The 19,613-nt window shown below is 34.7% G+C and overlaps 1 protein-coding gene across 6 annotated transcripts in view; it reads right to left on the bottom strand.

Moving 5' to 3' along the window:
- The window catches only part of DYNC2H1 (dynein cytoplasmic 2 heavy chain 1), a 390,963-nt gene that overhangs the window by 68,780 nt on the left and 302,570 nt on the right, over positions 1 to 19,613 (bottom strand). For all 6 annotated transcript variants that reach the window (XM_017544781.2, XM_017544786.2, XM_017544784.2 and 3 more), the window contains one exon: positions 1,397 to 1,486. In XM_017544781.2, the coding sequence (XP_017400270.1) occupies positions 1,397 to 1,486 (90 nt within the window). The remainder of the gene's footprint in view (positions 1 to 1,396; positions 1,487 to 19,613) is intronic.

Raw genomic sequence — 19,613 nt, 5'->3', positions numbered from 1 at the left:
GTGCCTTCAAAGGAGTCCCATTTGTAGGCTGGCAAATAGAGTAAGAAGAGATGAAAAGATGAAAAGACGGAACCAGGGAAAGACCCCTGGAGGAGATCTCTAAAGAGAGAACAGACAGAGTCAGTAGGGAGGTCTAGGGATGAACCTTCAATTCCATGAGGTCAACTTTTATATTAGAACAAAGATGATGAAGATGGCTTCAGACAAATTTGTAGATGAGAGAAAAGGGCAGGAATTTTCAAGTGATCATATCTCACAGCTTGAATTTTATTTAGGAAGTAAAACATAAGGTGTTCTGCTAAGGAAAAGGGGAGTTGGTGACAGAATGGAGTCTTCGAGAAAGAGTGACAGCTTGAAACATTACTGTGGAATACAGGAGCAGTGCTCAGGGCCCATCCAATATAGGACACTTTATCTGAAGTGTCAGTAGCAGAGCTCACCAGCCTGCATACAGACAGATACTAATCCAAGTTAAATGGTTTTGGAAAGGATGAAGCATAAACAAAAGTGAGTTAGGATACTGAAGATGCCAGAAAGAGAATATAGTTATATGCCATCAATTGCAGGCTGAATTGGCCAGATTCAGGAAAGAAAGTGACAGACTGGGAGAACACTGAGCAGGAAGAGACTGGAAAGTCCAGAGAATACAAAATTGAGAATGAAATGTGGCTGCTGTCAAAGAATAACATGTATGCTTAGGGGTTCAAAGGTGGAGCAGAGATGAGTGATGACAAGGTTAAAGATGTGAACAGGCTTTGTGAATTTTTTTTTTAAAGCATGAATGAAGACTGCTGTATTGAGAAGGACACAGATCAAGTTATTCATGTGATAGTAGCAGTTAATATGTATTTTTAAAAAGGCTCTTTGTGAAGCTGGTGCAACTAGCCAAGGAAGACAGTGGAAAACCCACAAAGCTACCTTGTCTGTATCAGCTAACCTGTATCATTTACTATTCCTTTAAAAGTACACTCTTTCTCTGTCTATATTATTGTTTATTCTATTTTCCTGCCGTACCCAACTGGTTTATTCTGAAAAACCTTGATCAATTTGAAAAATGCTTTTTTAAAGGAGATCCCCAGAGGGAGCTCACTAAAGCAAACTAGTCACAGTGATGATTCAGTTTCACTTACCATCTATGTGATCCAGCTCTATTAAAATTGTAAATTTTTCTTTAAATTCTCAGAAATGATGAAAAGCCATAGTTAAGCAGAAAGCACCTACTTTTTTTGTGAAAAAAGAAATTGTGCAATACAAAAACAATGAATGGCAGAATAATGAATATGTAGCATTTTGTGTGCAAAATCATAATGTAATTCTAACTAGTCATTAGTACAGTGGCTGTCTATATAATAGTTACACAGTCATACAATCCACTTAGTAAATAATTTAGTCTTACCTGTATTGCAAGGGCACGGGCAACAAGACCTCTAAGGTATTGTAAGGGATCTTCTGGGCCTTCCCACTTGCTCTGCCATGCAAGAGGACACTGCAATTTAAAAAGGGTCAACATTAAGTTTATATATATGATACTACATATAAAAGACTACTAACACTAGTGTGATGGAGAAAAGTTTTGGCATAATTCACATATACATATGAAATTCATTTCATTAAGATATGTCTGTTTTTCTTTGATCTCATTAAATTGAATAGCAGAGACAGCATGAATTAATGTTTTTCTAAAAGGAAGTTTTTTTAAGTACAAATTCCTGAAAGAATAAAATGATGGAACTTAAACTGACGTATAAAAAATAGTCAACAATGTTTTCTTGTAACAAGCAATATTTACTGCATTATGAAACTCAAATTAAATTTGACAAAACCATTTTAAAGGCAGTAAAAATTAAAAAACAACCAGCTTTGGTCCCTACAGAGTTTTTTAAAACTATAAATAGAGCAGTATAATCGAAACTTTATTCCCCAAACGACATTGAGACATATGAAACAAACAGAAAAAAAGGAGTACATTAAATTAAAAATAAATAAAACCCCTCTAAGAATAGCTGCCTACAAAAGTTATCTTTCTAATATCTGACCTTCCAATAAAGGCATTCTCCATTAATGCAGACTCTTTACTGCACAACTATTCTTGTAAGTTCATGTTCATTATAACTTTTTAGTGAAGGTTTTCTGGATTTTCTAAATATTTTACAAATATCATGCAAACTTCTCAACATATTATTTTTCTGAAGTGTGGTAATAAGGAGAGAGAATTTTATACCCCCAAACACTGTCTTATTACATAGTTAAGAAACTACCATGGGCTAGAATATATCAACAATGTATGGAAAATGGGAATTGTAAGATGACCAAATTTAGAGTAGGAAAGGACATTAGAAAACATAGAATCCCTTTACTTTAGAGGAATAAAGTAAGCCTTCTAAGGAATGTGATAGATAAGTGCCAGAACTGTGCTTTGATCTAAAACAGGTGTAGTGATTTTGAAACATGACTGCAAATGCTTTGACACTTCTCTTGAGTCTTGAGGTCTGTGCTCCTCTCTTCTAATACAGTGGAAGTGATACTATGCCAGTTTCCAAAGCTAGGCTATAAAAAATTGGTTGCTTCTATTTCCTACCTTTTGAGACTTTTAATCTCAGAAGCCAGTCACCATGCTGTGAAGCCCAAACTGTCTTTGGAGAAGCCCATGTGGAGATGAACAGAGACCCCCAGCTCTCAGCCAGCACCAACTTGCCAACCATGTAAGTGAGCAATGTGAAGGAGACAAGCTTTCTCTCCCAAGCCATAGTAAATTTCAGACTTTTAAGCTAAAACTGAATGCTTTTTTAAAAATAGGATTTTAAGCTAGCAAGTTTTAGTGACATTTGTTCTGCAGCAAGACAACTGGTAACTATTTTGATACACCAAAGGTGGGGTGCTGCCTTAACAAAATCCTGAATCATATGGCATTGGATTTGAGACTAGGTGGTGGGCTTAAGCTGGAGGGATCTTTAGGAGAATGTAAGTGAAAACTTAAGGACTTCTAGGAGAATACTACTGGAAGCCTAAGGAGCTTTGAGGATTCCAAAAAAGGAAGGAAAAATCTCAGACAACCCTCTTTGTTAAACAATAGGGCTTCAATAAATCTTAATGGTATTGTCCCACAGTGGACACAAAAAAAGCCTAAGATAGAAAGATTTACCTTGAAAAGATTTGAGGTTGTGGTTTTTGTCTAATGGAGTGTTCAATGAGATTCATAGCGAAATCCCAGTTTTAGAAAAACTGTTCTGGTGTAAACTATCAGTTTAGGGTTAAAGGGTAGGAGAGGGTGCAATTAAAAGAGAACTTGGCTCCAGAGCTTCTATGGGCAGGAAGCAGACAGAAAACTACTCAGCTGCAAACATGAGCTACATTTTATTGAAATGTATGGATAATTCAGAGGTTAGAATCAAGAGCTCAGAGGGTAAAGCCAAGAGCAATTAATAACCATTCCTAGGAAACAATACAAAATTCTAATAAAGGAACTGGAAACACGAATTTGCTTGGATTTCAGAATTGTTAAGGACATGTTAGCCTCCCATTCTTCTTCCACCCTTTTTGAATAGGAATGTTTTTGCAGTTACCCTATGCCTGTCATGCCATTTTATATTGGTTTTAAAGGGAACAGGTAACTTGTCTCCACAGTTCACTGGTCTTTAGATGGAAATCATATTTAAGCAGCTATTTTTGAGGAATCAAACTCAAAAGGCCTTAACCATACCTTCACCTGATTTAAATGGCAATCTTATCCCTTTAGACTCAGCCTGATCCTGTAATGAAATGAAACATGTGGAGGAGTTTGGGAGGAGACAGCTGTATTTTGCATGTGGGGAAATGTAAGTAATTTGTGCCTAAAGGGCAGACTATGGCAGTGTTTAAACATGACTCCTAAATTATTTGACACTCCTGTCACTCAGAGTTGACCAACAGCCAGCCCATGAGAAACCTAGGAAGATGAGTCTTGTGAGAAACCCTGAACCAGAATACTCAGCTAAACCACACCTGGATTCCTGACCCACAAAAACTGAGATATAATCAATTTCTATTGTTTTATGCTACTAAGTCTTAAGGGAATTTATTATTCATCTATAGATAGTTGAGAGTCACCAATATTATTGCCAAGTGTAATATATTAATTCAATAAATGTTTATTATTCATCCATTCAGCAATTATTTACTGTCTACAATTTGCAGGTATTATTAATATAAGGTCCTTGCTGTTATGGAGCTTACATTTTATAGGGGGATAGATAATATTTACTATATTAAAAATTTCATAGTGAAATATGCAGAGAATTAAAAACATAATATGTTTTAATTTCACATTTTAATTTCATATCATTTCATATAATAGAAATGATATGATAATGATACATGAGAAGAATAAAATAAATAAAATATAGTCTTTAAAGAAAATTAAAAACCAATACAGGAGATATGAAGCTGAAGTTCCTTGTGGTGCTTTATGAATAAATTGTGTATCATGTTATTAAGAGTTTAGAGAAAAAAAACAATTCAATCAAGGAAGTCTTTAAAAAAGAGGTAGCTATTAAGCTATGCCTTGAAAATTGTGTTAGATTTGCACAACGGTAAAACGAATTGCAGGAATTTTTTTAAGCTAACATTTATTGGGTGCTTATTATGTGTTAGTAACTATGGAGAGTGCTTGATATACACCACCTCATATATTCCTCAAAATAATCCTCAGAAGTGTACTATTAGTTAAGTGCAAAAGTAATTGCAATTTTTACATTGTTAGAACTTGCTTTTTGATATTGAAATACATTCCTAAATAAATATGATTATGTTAAACATCATTTTAGTGAGCTTTTCTTGCTTTATGTTTTTTTGCTAATGAGTTATTGCTTGCTGTTTATTTTATGTTTATTTTAGATCATGGAAATGATGTTTGGTAAAAAGCAAATTCAAGCGATTTTCCAATTTGAGTTCAAAATGGGTAATAAATCAGTGGAGACAACTGGCAACATCAACAACACATTTGGCCCAGGAACTACTAAGGAACATACAGTGCAGTGGTGGTTCAAGAAGTTTTACAAAGGAGATCCTTGAAGATGAGGACATAGTGGCTATTGGAAGTTGGCAACAACCAAGTGAGAACAATTATCTAAGCTGATCCTCTTACAACTACAGAAGTAGCAGATGAACTCAAAGTCAACCATTCTATAGTCATTTAGCATTTGAATCAAATTGGAGAGGTGAAAAAGCTTGATAAGAGGATGCCTTATGAGCTAACCAAAAGATCATTGTTTTGAAGTGTTGTCTTCTCTTATTCTACGTAACAACAAACCGTTTCCCAATTGGATTTTAATGTATAATGAAAAGTGCATTTTGTATGACAACCAGCGATGATCAGCTCAGTGGCTGGATGGAGAAGAAGCTCCAAAGTACCTCCCAAAGCCAAACTTCCACCCAAAAAAGGTCATGCTCACTATTGTGGTGCTCTGCAGCTGATCTGATCCACTATAGCATTCTGAATCCTGGCTTAACTATTACATCTGAGAAGTATGCTCAGCAAATCACTGAGATGCACCGAAAACTGCAATGCCTGCAGCCAGCATTGGTCAACAGAAAGGGCCCAATTCTTCTCCACGACAGTACCCAACTGCAAGTTGCACAACCAATACTTCAAAAGTTGAATGAATCGGGCTACGAAGTTTTGCCTCATTTGCTGTATTCACCTGACCTCTCGCCAGCTGACTACCATTTCTTCAAGCATCTCAACAACATTTTGCAGGGAAAACACTTCCACAACCAGCAGGATGCAGAAAATGCTTTCCAAGAGTTTGTCGAATCCCGGAGAACAGATTTTTATGTTACAGGAATAAACAAATGTATTTCTTATTGGCAAAATGTATAGATTGTAATGTAATGGTTCCTATTTTGATTAATAAGGATGTGTTTGGGACTAGTTATTAATGTAACTTAAAATTTGTGGTCCAAAACTGCAATTACTTTTGTACCAACTTAATAATTTTCATTTTACAGAGGAGGAAAGTAGACAGAGAATAGCATGCTCAAAAATCACAGAGCTGGTAAAGGCAGATCCAGGATGTAAACCCCCAGGTAACTTGGCTCTAGAGTACATATCAGCACCAATATTGTCTTCAATACACTAATAATTCTATAATGATTTATACATATTAAACCATTTGATACTCAATATAAGATAATTATGTATTGGGAATTTTATAATGATGGGTAAACTAAGGCTTAGACTAAGTTCAATCTTCAAGTTTTGTAGTTTTTTTTTTAAGAACTAAATGATAGAGAAGTTGAACCCTAACTGTAACCTCTTTTCACCAACCCATGCATTTCATGAAAAATGTCACAAAAGCAGAATCTGATGTAAATAGGGTGTTCATTTGTTAATTCACTTTCTCTCAAGTATCAATTAATTAAGTGATTCTGCAGCAAGCTTGAGTAAATAGCTATTTGCCAATCATTTGTTAACTGCTGGGGATACTAAATCAAAACACAATCCTTGTCTACAAAAGCTTGTGATAGGGAAATAGACAATAAAGGAGACCGCTATGGATAAAAAATTGAGTTCCCTAATAGCAATAAGCATTGTGATTGTGAACACGAAGATCGGGTATATCAAGTTCAAACTGCATAGAATGCCAAGAGTCAAGAAAACTTTTCTGGTGGAGATCACGTGAGTCTCAAAGGGTAAATGAATAGTCTTTACCTGAATTTCTATAATGGTCAGGCAAAGAAAGACAGCAGGGAAAGGAAGAAGCATTAATAAAGAAAACCTGAGAGAACTGGACTGATAAATTGATGAGACCATAAAATGTGTGGTCACTTACACTAAGGAATTTAAATTTTATCTGGAAAGCAATGCTAAAATTAAATTAACCTTTAAGCGAGGAAGTAACACAACAAATTTGGATTTTATAAAGATTACCCTAGCAGAAATGGAAAGAACAACATTAGTAAGATGAACTGCAGTCAGGAAGGTGAGTTAAGAATGTATGGTAATATTCTAAACGTGAGACAAGACTCATGTGAAAATAAGAATAAGAAAGATAACGACAGCAAACACCTTTATAGCACTTACTTACAGGCACTGTTACACGTCTTTTATTTATGTTAACACTTTTATATCTTATGGCAACCCTCTGAAGTGAGTACAATTATTATTACCATTTCAATTGTATATCATCTGGAAACTATATCATCTGGAAACTGATATCGAAAGTTTAAGTGACTTGTACAAAAAAACATTCTAGTACAATCTTGGATGTTTTAATTTCCACTCTACGATCTTAATATGTTTATTGTATGAACCTTAAAAAATGGCCACTTGTAGGAATTTTCCTCCCTTCTCTATTTAACGATGGAATTACTTGTACTATTGACAAATACCACTATCCCACTGGTAAAAATAATAGATTGTTTCTCAAATAGCAGTGCAATATCAGTAATCCATTATCTGCAGACTGTTGAAGTTAAACCAACATTGGATTTTAAGTTTTGAAAATGTCAGAAGAACTTTCATTTGATTCTAGCTTATCACAGTGCCTGAAACTGGGAGACAGCACTATAATTGTAATTTGTTTCAAACACTAGCAATTGCACTAGGTTTTCATGATGTGTGAAAAAGGACTCAGTTTACAATTTTGAAAAAGAGAAGAAAGAAATTCAGTGAGGTCACTGTAATTTCAATTTCATATGAAATGATTAACAATAGATACAGCTTAAGATTATCACTAACTCCTACACTTGCCATAATTTACAACTCTATACAATTAATTGAAATAACTAAAGCTATTTCACAAACCCATGTAATTAGAAATTTATATTTCAGCAGGATAAAGACAAGCTCCAGAGTGAAACAATTTAATAGTAAGAGAGCCCTTACCATCCATACTTAAGAGGAAGTACAACACAGATAATGAGTAATTTGTGATAAAAGAGCAGATTCCAGTTTAATCTTAACAAGACCTTTGTTCAGCTCCATAGGTACATCATAGTATTTCTGTAGCATTCAGTTTTTTTTATTCAATACAAAAAAAAAAGATTATAAAATGGCACAAGAGCAAACCAAGAACTTTCAGATCTAAAGGATTTATTCAATTGAATGATTCTCTTTTAAAATATGAATCATTTTTTGAATTTATGTTTTTCCTTCTCAAAGAGGATCTTCTGTTACTTGCTTTCTATGAAAAACTAACCTCGTTTTTTTTTCCTTTTTTTTTTTTTTGAGACAAGGTCTCATTCTGTCACCCAGGCTGGAGGACAGTGGCATGATCACAGCTCACTGCAGCTTAGACTTCCTGGGCTCAGGTGATCCTCCCACCTCAGCCTCCTGAGTAGCTGGAACTATAGGTGCCCACCACCATACCTGACTAATTTTTGCATTTTTTGTAGAGATGGGGTTTTGCCACATTGCCCAGGCCAGTCTTGAACTCCTAGGCTCAAGCGATCCACCTGCCTTGGTCTCCAAAGTGCTAGGATTACAGGTATGAGCCACTGAGCTCAGTCAGGTTTTTTCAATTAAAAAATTAAAATGCTTGTTGTCTTAAGAGGTTACACTGCTATAAAAAGAAAGGTGGAAGCAACCAACATCTATCGATGGATAAATGGATAAACAAAATGTGGCATATACATATAATAGAATATTATTCAGCCTTAAAAATTTTTTTGACATATGCTATAGCATGGATATTCCTTGAGGACATTATACATAGTGAGATAAGACAGGCACACAAAGACAAATACTATTATTATTCTACTTAAATGAGGTACCTAAAGAACCAGGATTCACAGTGACAGAAAATAGATGGTGGTTGCCAGGGGTTGGGGAAGGGGTGCATGGGAGCTGTTGTTTAATGGGACAGAGTTTCAGTTTTTCAAAATGAAGAGTTCTGGCAATTAGCTGTACAGCAATGTCAATGTGCTTTACAATACTGAACTGTATATTTAAAAATGGCTAACATAGTAAATTTTATGTAATGTATATTTTGCCACAATAAAATAAAAACTTCATTGGGAAAAGGTTAAGAAAGACTACTAATTTCCTTCGGTGAATTTTTGCTAGCTATCACTGTATGTTGGATAGTTTTTGTTATTTATATTGATCTCACTGAATATGGACTGTGTACTATTCATTTCTCTTATCTGCAGAGCGTGGCATGCTATAAAGAACCCATGGTAAATGGGCAATAAGTATTTGCTAAATGTTACTTATATCATCCAATTGCAAGCTTTTTCTTATCCAAACACTCCCTTCCTCCCCTCTTTTAGATATTCTGAAAAAATAAATAGCTAATATCATAGAGAGACCATATATCCATTTGACTAATGATACCTGTTGTTCCAGAGTTCCATTCAGGTAACAAGCTGTTTTACTCTAAAAGGGTCCCCAGATTAAAAGTTGTTTTTGGGTGTGTCTATGAGGATGTTTACAGAAGAGATTAGTACTTGAGACCGAATTATATATATACTTACATATATGTTTATGTATGCTTTTTATTTATATATATTTATATTATAATCTAGTGGTTCTGTTTCTCGGAAGAACCCTAGCACAATGGAGAATAAATTCGATTCAAAATGTGTACACTTTAAAAAAAGTTATTTAGTTAATATCTGCTATGGACTGAATGCGTATGTCCTCACAAAATGCATATGTTGAAATCTTAAGTGTGATAATATTAGGAGGCAAGGCCTTCAAAAAGTAATAAAGTCATGAGAATGAAGCAGCCCCTCATGGTGGGATTAGTGCCCTTGTAAAAAGATATGAGAGGGCTTCTTTCTCTTTCTACCCTCCACAGTGTGAAGATACAAGAAGAAGAAGGTTATCTGTAAACTTTGATCAGATACCAGATCTGCCAGCCCCTTGATCTTGGACTTCCCAGCTTTCAGAACTATAAGAAATGTCTGTTATTTAGGCCACCTAGTCTATAGTATTTTGTTGTGACAGGATTTGTCTAAGACAGTATTTTTCTTTTAAAATATAAATAGATTGTACTGTCTGCAGCATGGTATACATTAAGAATGCTTGTAGTGAAGCTTAGCTCTGGGAAAGACAAAGGTAGGTTTATCATTAAATGTGGTCAGCAAGTGAAATGATAATCTGTAAAATTTCTTTCATCTAGCAAAATCCAATGAAACTACATTGAATGTATATTAATTTCCATGAAATGTATTGAAATAATATTTAATAAGATGTCTTCATGCTTTTACATTCCTTGAGAGTTTAAAAAATTGTGGATTATTTCTACATTGTTTTCTGTGATACATTTATTTAGGACATCATGTTGGCATAGTTAAAAGTATGTCTGTATGTAGGCATGTTGGGGTTAGAATAATTTCTATCAATATTTTCTCAAAAATTTTAACCAAACATACATCAAGAGCAGAGTTAAATGAGCTCTGTGGATTTACATTAAAATTTGATCTATAAACACTATAAGCTAATTGTATTGAATTTTGATTTCCACAATTTAGCACACTAACCATGTTAAATGAGCCATAATAAGAAACAAAGTCATCACATTTATGAATTTTTATATAGAATTTATTTAAAATGACTAATGCAAAATGGCACAAAATATTTCAATAGTAATTGTTCATTTCATTTGATATGAGTGGCTATTAATATAAATTAGAACATAAAACAATTACTGAGCCAGTTGCACTAATTTCTGGGCATTAATGCAACCAATCGATCAAATGCTTGAGGTGAAACAAACTTGGGTTCAAGCCCATTAGTTTGTTTTATCTTTGATACTAAATTAGCCAGCTGTTAATTGAAGTACAAACTAGATAACAATCATCAGTTTAGCCATAGATTTTGTGTGTTTATGTGCATGGATGTTGAAAAATCTTGCAAATAGTCTTCCAAGCTAACATAAAAGTTCCATAAATAATTTCTAAATTAAATGGAATTTGAGACTCTAAATAGTGTTTGAACTTGTATAGGGTAAAATCAAAATATAACTAAAAATTATTGACAATATTTTCACTCTCAAAAGTTTCTTTCCATTTATAATCATTTATAATCACTAATTTCCGACAACTCCTGGTCTGTTAATGCATATTAGTTTGAATTTTCTAGAATTATGTATATAAGCGAATTTATATATAATTTTATAAATATTAGACTTTTAACTTTTTTTTGCTATATATAATTATTTTGAGATTTATCCAGGAATAAGACTGAACCAGCTCACAAAAGTTAGTGAGAGCCAAGTCTTAACATTTTACAAATTATGTAAGTTTGTTGTTAAATAGCCATTATTTTTTAAATTATCTAAATTTACAATTAAATTTTATTTTAAAAAGTTAACAAATATTCAAACCTCATCTCTTCATAATTATTTTACAATTTTTATCATATTGTATCCCCTCAGAGGTCTTGTTGAAAGCTAATCATTAATGGTATTTGGAGGTGGGGCCTTTGGAATAAATTAAGTTATAAGGGTGAAGGTTATGAGGCTTCACCCTCATAAATGGGATTAATGCTCTTATAAGAAGAGGTTAGAGAGCTAGCTTCACTCTTTCTACCATATGAGGATACAAGGAAAAGCTGGCTGCCTGCAATGTGGAAGAAGGCTGTCATCAGAACCCAACCATGCTGGCACCCAATCTTAGATTTCTCAGCCTCCAGAACTATAAGAAATAAATGTTGTTTAAGCCACCCAGTTTACCATAATTTTTTATTGCAACCTGAATAAAGAATGGTATTTACTGAAGTTGGGCCAGGTGGCATACACCTGTAATCCCAGCACTTTGAGAGGCTGAGGCAAGAGGACTGCTTGACCCCAGGAGTTCGAAAACACTCTGGTCAACATAGTGAGGACCTATCTCTACAGGAAATTTAAAAAATTAGCCTGGTGTGAGGATCTATTGAGCCCAGGAGTTGGAGGTTGCAGTGAGCTGGGATTGTACCACTGCACTCCAGCCTAGATGACAGATTGAGACTCTGTCTCTACAAAAAAAAAAAAAAAAAAAAAAAAAATTAGTACAGGGATGGAAGAAATATTACAAAAAATAGTTTTCTACCAGGGATCTCTTCCCAACTTCACATTCATTGACCTTATATTAGTAACTTGAAATCAGCCATGGCAGGAACATTTGTATCATGGAAATGAGCAAATGCTATAAAGACTTCCTCCTCTTACTTTTTTTGTTTTTGGAGAGCCAGTTGTTAAACATTTCCAGCAGAACACTGGGTTTATCCATGTAGTTGCAGTATCCAATAAATCAAATCATAAGTCACTGTTTTTATTTCTGAGTAGCATTCCAATTTTATGGATACAACAAAAATGTGTTTATTATTTCATCTATTGAATGTTGAGTTGTTTCTAGTTTTTGATTCTTAAAAATTAAGTTGCTTTGAACACTCACAAAAAAGTATTTGTATGGCATATGCCTTCATTTCTCTTGGGTAAATATTCATGAGTGATATAGTGGGCTAATAAGTATACGTTTAACCTAATAAGAAAAAGCTAAACTATCAGCAATATCTGAAAGTTCAAGTTATTCCACATCCATATCAACAACTGATAGCATTTGGCTTTTTAAGCTATAACCCAATCAAGCTAGTGTACAAGGCTGTCTCATTGTGATTTTTTTAAAAAATTGTTTTTACTGATATACCAGCAAATTCTCCCCTTTATATTGGATAATTTAGTGGGTTTTAATATATTCCCGAGGTTATACAAGCGTAACCACTAATTCCAAAATATTTTCGTCAATCCCCAAAAATACTCTGGATTCATGTAGTCACTCTCCATTTCCACATGAACAAAAGATGGTTTTCTATTTACTTAGTAGTCTTTAATTTCTTTCAATGATGTATAACTCTCAGTGCACAAGTCTTGCTCTGCTTTTGTTAAATTTATTCCCATCGATTTAATTCTTTTCAATAAGTAGAATTAAGCTCTTAATTTCATTGTGAATACTGTGAGTGCCATATGCTAGGATTCATTGCTATTATATAGAAATACAACTGGTTTTTATGTATTGATATTCTCATTGCAGTTCTGATATCTCTAATGACACCTACATTTTTATGTGTTTATTTCCCATCCACATGTCTTAATAAAATATCTATACAAATCTTTTTTTTTTTGGATTTTTATAATTGGCATGTTTGCCTTTTCATTATTGAGTTTAAAACAATGTATTCTAGATACAGGTTCCTTTGTTAGGTATATGTCTTGAAATTATTTTTTCCTGTTCTGTGGCTTACTTTTCACTTTTATAAGTGTCTTTTAAAAAGAAGGTTAAAATTTTGATGAAGTTCAATGTATCTAATAGTTCATTTTTGATATCCTATTTAAGAAATCACTGCCAAACACAAAGTCACTAAAATTTTTCCTATATATTTTTTGTTAAGTTTTATTAATGTTTATGATTACTTTGGGAATAATTTTTGTATATGTTTGGAGATACAGTTGCAGTTCTTATTTTTTGCTTTTGATCATTCATTTACTCTAGTACCATTATTAGAGATTTTCCTTTACTTATTTAGTTGCCTTAGCCTATTGGTGAAAATCAACTGATTATATATTTCTGGGTCTATTTGGATTCTCATTCCATTCCACTGATCTCCACTGATTCCTCCCATTCCATTGATCCATTCCAATCCATTGACTAATGGATTCCATTCCACTGATCTTCATTCCATTGATCTCTGATCTCCCTTCCATCCCATTGATCTCTATATCCGTCTTTATGCCAGAACCATAGTATTTTAATGACAATATCTTCATAATGTTTGAAATTACAAAGTGTAAGACCTTCTATTTTTTTCTCCTGTTTCACAAAAGGGTCTACATAGACCCTTTGCATTTTTGCAAAAAAAAAAAAAAAAAGACTCAAATTGCCAATACTTAAACAAAAAAAAATTCCTGCAGAGGTTTGGGATTTTGTTTAATCTATAGATCAGTTTGAAAAGAACATTTTTTTTTTTTAAGAACTATCAGATTTGGACTTAATTTTAGTTTTTCCTTCACCTTTTAAGTTCAGGGTACATGCGCAAGATGTGCATATTTGTTACATAGGTAAACGTGTGCCATAGTGGTTTGCTGCACAGATCATTCCATCATCTAGGTATTAAGCCCAGAATCCATTACCTATTCTTTCTGATGCTCTCCCTTCCCCTAACCGCAATCCCCCAATAGGCCCCTGTGTGTGGTGTTCCCCCTCATGTGAACATGTGTTCTCATCATTCAGTTCCCACTTACAAAAGAAGATGTGGTAATTGGTTTTCTGTTCCTGCATTAGTTTGCAAAGGACAATGGCTTCTAACTCCATTCGTGCCCCTGCAAAGGACATAATCTTGTTCCATTTTGTGGCTGCATAGTATTTTCATGATATGTATGTACCACATTTTCTTTATCCAGTCTATCACTGACAGGCACTTAGGTTGATTCCATGTCTTAGCTATTGTGAATAGTGCTGTAATAAACACACAGGTATATGTATCTTTATAACAGAATGAATTACATTCCTTTGTGTATATGCCTAGTAATGAGATTACTGGGTCAAATGGTATTTCTGCCTCTAAGTCCTTGAGGAATCAAAACACTGTCTTCCACAATGGTTGAACTAATTTACGCTCCCACCAACAGTGTAAAAGCATTCCTTTATCTCTGCAACCTTGCCAGCATCTGTTGCTGTTCTTTTGACTTTTTAGTAATAGCCATTCTGACTAATGTGAGATGGCATCTCATCGTGGTTTTGATTTGTATTTCTCTAATGATCAGTGATGTTGAACTTTTTTATATATATATGTTTATTGGCCACATTTATGTATTCTTTTGAGAAGTGTCTGCTCATGTCCTTTATCCACTTTCTAAATGGGGTTGTTTTTTCTGGTCAATTTTTTTAAGTTCCCTGTAGACTCTGGATATTAGACCTTTGTCAGATGGATACATTGCAAAAATCTTCTACCATTCTGTAGGTTGCCTGTTCACTCTATGACAGTTTCTTTAGCTGTGCAGAGCTCTTTAATTTAATTAGATCCCAATTATCAGTTATTGCTTTTGCTGCAAATGCCTGTGGCACTTTCATCAAGAAATCTTTGCTGATGCTTACGTCCTGAATGGCATTGCCTAGATAATCTTCTAGAGTTTTTATAGTTTTGGGTTTTACATTTAAGCCTTTAAGCCATCTTAAGTTAATTTTTGTATATGCTGTAAGGAGGGGATTCAGTTTCAATTTTCTGCACATGGTAACCAGTTAGCTCAGTACCATTTATTGAGTAAGGAATCCTTCCCCCATTGCTTGTTTTGGCAAGTTTGTTAAAGATCAGATGGTTGTAGATGTGTGTCTTATTTCTGAGCTCTCTATTCTGTTCCACTCGTCTGTGTGTCTGTTCTTGTACCAGTACCATGCTATTTTGGTTACTGTAGCCTTGTTGTATAGTTGGATGTCAAGTAGTATGATTCCTTCAGCCTTGTTCTTTTTGCTTAGGATTGTCTTGGCTATTCAGGTTCTTTTTTAGTTCAATATAAATTTTAAAATTGTTTTTTCTAATTCTGTTAGGAATCTCAATGGTAGTTTAATGGGAATAGCATTAAATTTATAAACTACTTTGAGCAGTATGTCCATTTTTTACAATACTAACTCTTCCTATCCATGAGTATGGAATATTTTTCCATTTGTTTGTGTTATCTCTGATTTTCTTGAGCAGCGGTTTGTAGTTCTCCTTGAAGAGATTATTCACGTCCCCTTTCAGCTGCATTCCTAGCTATTTTAGTCTTTTTGTAGCAATTGTGAATGTGAGTTATTTCATGATTTGGCTCTCTGCATGCCTATCGCTGGTTTATAGGAATGCTAGCAATTTTTGCACATTGATTTTGTATCCTGAGGCTTTGCTGAAGTTACTTATTAGCTTAAGAAGCTTTTTGGTAGAGATTATGGATTTTTCTAGATATAGGATAATGTCATCTGTAAACAAAAATAATTTGACTTTCTCTCTCCCTATTTGAGTATCATTTATCTCTTTCTCTTTCCTGATTGCCCTGGCCAGAACTTTCCATACTAAGTTGAATAGGAGTGGTGAGACAGAGCATCCTTGTCTTGTGCCTGTTTTCGAAGGGATTGCTTCCAGCTTTTGTCCTTTCATTATTATATCAGCTATGGGTTTGTCATATATGGCTCTGTATTTTGAGGTATGTTCCTTCATTATCTAGTTTATTGAGAGTTTTTAACATGAAAGGATGTTGAATTTTATGGAAGGCCTTTCCTTTTGTGTATCTATTGAGATAATCATGGGTTTTTGTTTTTATTGATTTGCATATGTTGAACAAACCTTGCACCCCAGGGATGAAGCCACTTGATCATGATGAATAAGCTTTTGATGCTGTGGGATTCAGTTTGCCAGTATTTTATTGAGGATTTTTACATGGATGTTCATCAAAGATACTGGCCTGAAATTTTTTTTGTGTATGTCTCTGCCAGATTTTGGTATCAGGATGATGCTGGCTTTATAGAATGAGTTAGGCTGGATGCAGTGGGTCATGCCTATAATCACAGCAATTTGGGAGCCTGAGGTGGGTGGATCGCCTGAGGTCAGTCATTTGAAAACCAGTCTGATCAACATGGACGAACCCTGTCTCTACTAAAAATACAAAATTAGCCAGGCATGGAGGCACAGGCCTGTAATACCAGTTACTCTGGAGGCTGAGGTGGGAGAATCACTTGAACCTGACAGGCAGAAGTTGCAGTGGGCTGAATTCGCACCACTGCACTCCAGCCTGAGGAACAAGAGCAAAAACTCCATCTAAAAAAAAAAAAATGAGTTAGGAAGGAGTCTCTCCTTTTCAAATTTTTGGAATAGTGGCAGTAGAAATGGTACCAGCTCTTCTTTGTACCTCTGGTAGAATTCAGCTGTAAATCTCTCTGGTCCTGGTGGGCCTCTTTTGGTGGTAGGCTATTTATTACTACCTCAATTTCAGAATTCATTATTGGTCTATTCAGGGATTCAATTTCTTCCTGCTTCACTCTTGGAAGGGTGTTAAGTGTCTAGGAATTTATCAATTTCTTCTCGATATTCTGGTTTATGTGTATAGAGGTGTTTACAGTATTCTCTGATAGTTGTGTTTTTCTGTGGCATCAGTGGTGATATCTCCTTTATCATTTCTGATTGTTTTTATTAGAGTCTTCTCTCTTTTCTTATTAGTCTAGCTAGTGGTATATTTTATTAAATTTTCAAAAAAAATGGCTCCTGGATTCTTTGATTTTTTTAAAAGGCTTTTCATGTCTCCATCTCCTTAAGTTCACTATGATCTTGGTTATTTCTTGTCTTCTGCAAGCTTTGGGGTTTGTTTGCTCTTGGTTCTCTAGTTTTTTTAAGTTGAGATGTTAGGCTGTTAATGTGAGATCTTTCTAGCTTTTGATGTAGGCATTTAGTACTATAAATTTCCTGCTTAACACTGCTTTAACTGCATCCCAGAAATTCTGGTACATTGTCTCTTTGTTCTATTAGTTTCAAAGAACTTCTTAATATCTGCCTTATTTTTATTATTTACCCAGGAGTCATTCAGGAGCAGGATGTTCAAATTCCATATTGTTATGGTGTTTTGAGTTAATTTCTTAATCCTGAGTTCTAATTTGATTGCATTGTGATCTGAGAGACTATTTGTTGTGATTTCAGTTATTTTAAATTTGCTGAGGAGTGTTTTACTTTCAATTATGTAATCAATTTTATATTATGTACCATGTGACAATGAGAAGAATGTATATTCTGTTGTTTTGGGGTTGAGAGTCTTAAAGATATCTATCACATCCACTTGATCCAGTGCTGAGTTCAGGTCCTGAATATCTTTCTCAATTTTCTACCTCAATGGTCTAATATTGTCAGTGGGATGTTAAAGTCTTCCACTATTATTGTGTGGGAGTCTAAGTCTCTTTGTAGGTCTCTAAGAACTTGCTTTATGAATCTAGGTGTTCCTGTATTGGATGCATGTCTGTTTGAGATAGTTAGCTCTTCATGTTAAATTGAGAGCCCTTTACCATTATGTAATATCCTTCTTTGTCTTTTTTGATCTTTGTTGGTCTGAACTCTATTTTGTCAGAAACGAGGGTTGCAACTGTTTTTTTTTTTTTTCTGTTTTCCATTTGCTTGGTAAATTTTCCTCCATGCTGTTATTTTGAGCCTATGTATGTCTCTGCATGTGAGATATGTCTCTTGAAGACAGCATACCAATGGGCCTTAGCTCTTCATACAGCTTGCCACTCTGTGTCTTTTAATTGGAGCATGTAGCCCACTTACATTTAAGATTAGTATTGTTATGTGTGACTTTGATCCTATTATCATGATGTTAGCTGGTTATTTTGTAGACTTGTTTAAATGGTTGCTCCATAGTGTCACTGGTCTGTGTACTTCAGTGTGTTTTTGTAGTGGCTGGTAACAGGTTTTCATTTCCATATTTAGTGCTTCCTTCAGGAGCTCTTGCAAGGCAGGCCTGGTGGTGACCAATTCCTTTAGCCTTTACTTGTCTGAAAAGGATCTTATTTCTTCTTTGCTTATGAAGCTTAGTTGGCCAGATATGAAATTCTGGGTTGAATATTCTTCTCTTTAAGAATGTTGAATATTGACCCCCATCTCTTCTGGCTTGTAGAGTTTCTGCTGAGAGGTCCACTGTTAGTCTGATGGGTTTCCCTTTGTAGGTGACCTGTCATTTCTCTCTGGCTGACCTTAACATTTTTTCTTTCATTTCAACCTTGGTGAATCTGATGATTAGGTGTCTTGGGGTTGATCTTCTTGTGGAGCATCTTACTAGGGTTCTCTGCATTTCCTGAATTTGAATGTTGGCCTGTCTTGCTATGTTTCTTGGGGTTAATCTTCTTATAGAGTATCTTACTAAGGTTTTCTAAATAGAATTTGAATGTTGGCTTGTCTTGCTAGGTTGGGGAAGTTCTCCTGGATGATATCCTGAAGTATGTTTTCCAAATTGTTTCCATTGTCCCCAGAATGGATCTCTTTTAGATATCCCAATCAGTCATAGGTTAGGTGTCTTTACATAATCTCATATTTCTTGGAGGTTTTCTTCATTCCTTTCCATTCTTTTTTCTCAATTCTTGTCTGCCTGTCTTGTTTCAGAAAGACAGTCTTCAAGCTCTGAGATTCTTTCATCTACTTGTTCTATTCTGCTATTGATACCTCTGATTACATTGTAAAGTTCTCGTGATGTGCTTTTCATCTCCATAAGGTTGGTTATGCTCCTCTCTAAACTGGCTATTCTGGCTCTTGGCTCCTGTATTGTTTTATCATGATTCTTAGCTTCTTTGCATTGGCTTACAACATCCTTCCTTTAGCTCAGCAAAGTTATTACACACCTTCTGAAGCCTACTTTTGTCAAATCTGCCATCTCAGCCTCAGCCCAGTTCTGTGCCCTTGCTGTAGAGATGTCTTGGTCATTTGGAGGAGAAGAGGCACTCTGGCTTTTCAGTTTTTGGTGTTTTTGCATTGATTCTTTCTCATATTTGTGGGCTTATGTACCTTTGATCTTTGAGGTTGCTGACCTTTGGGGTTTTTTGCAGGGTCTTTTTTATTTAAATATTAAAATATTGTTGTTATTGTTTTCTGTTTTTTTTTCTTTTTTTTTTTTTTAACAGCTACTCCAGTGTGTGCTTCAAGTGTCAGTTTA

The sequence above is a fragment of the Cebus imitator genome, unplaced genomic scaffold, assembly GCF_001604975.1.
Source record: "Cebus imitator isolate Cc_AM_T3 unplaced genomic scaffold, Cebus_imitator-1.0 Scaffold171, whole genome shotgun sequence".
Taxonomy (NCBI): domain Eukaryota; kingdom Metazoa; phylum Chordata; class Mammalia; order Primates; family Cebidae; genus Cebus; species Cebus imitator.
The sequence above is the reverse complement of the archived record's forward strand: the minus strand, read 5'-3'. Positions and strand labels throughout refer to the sequence as shown.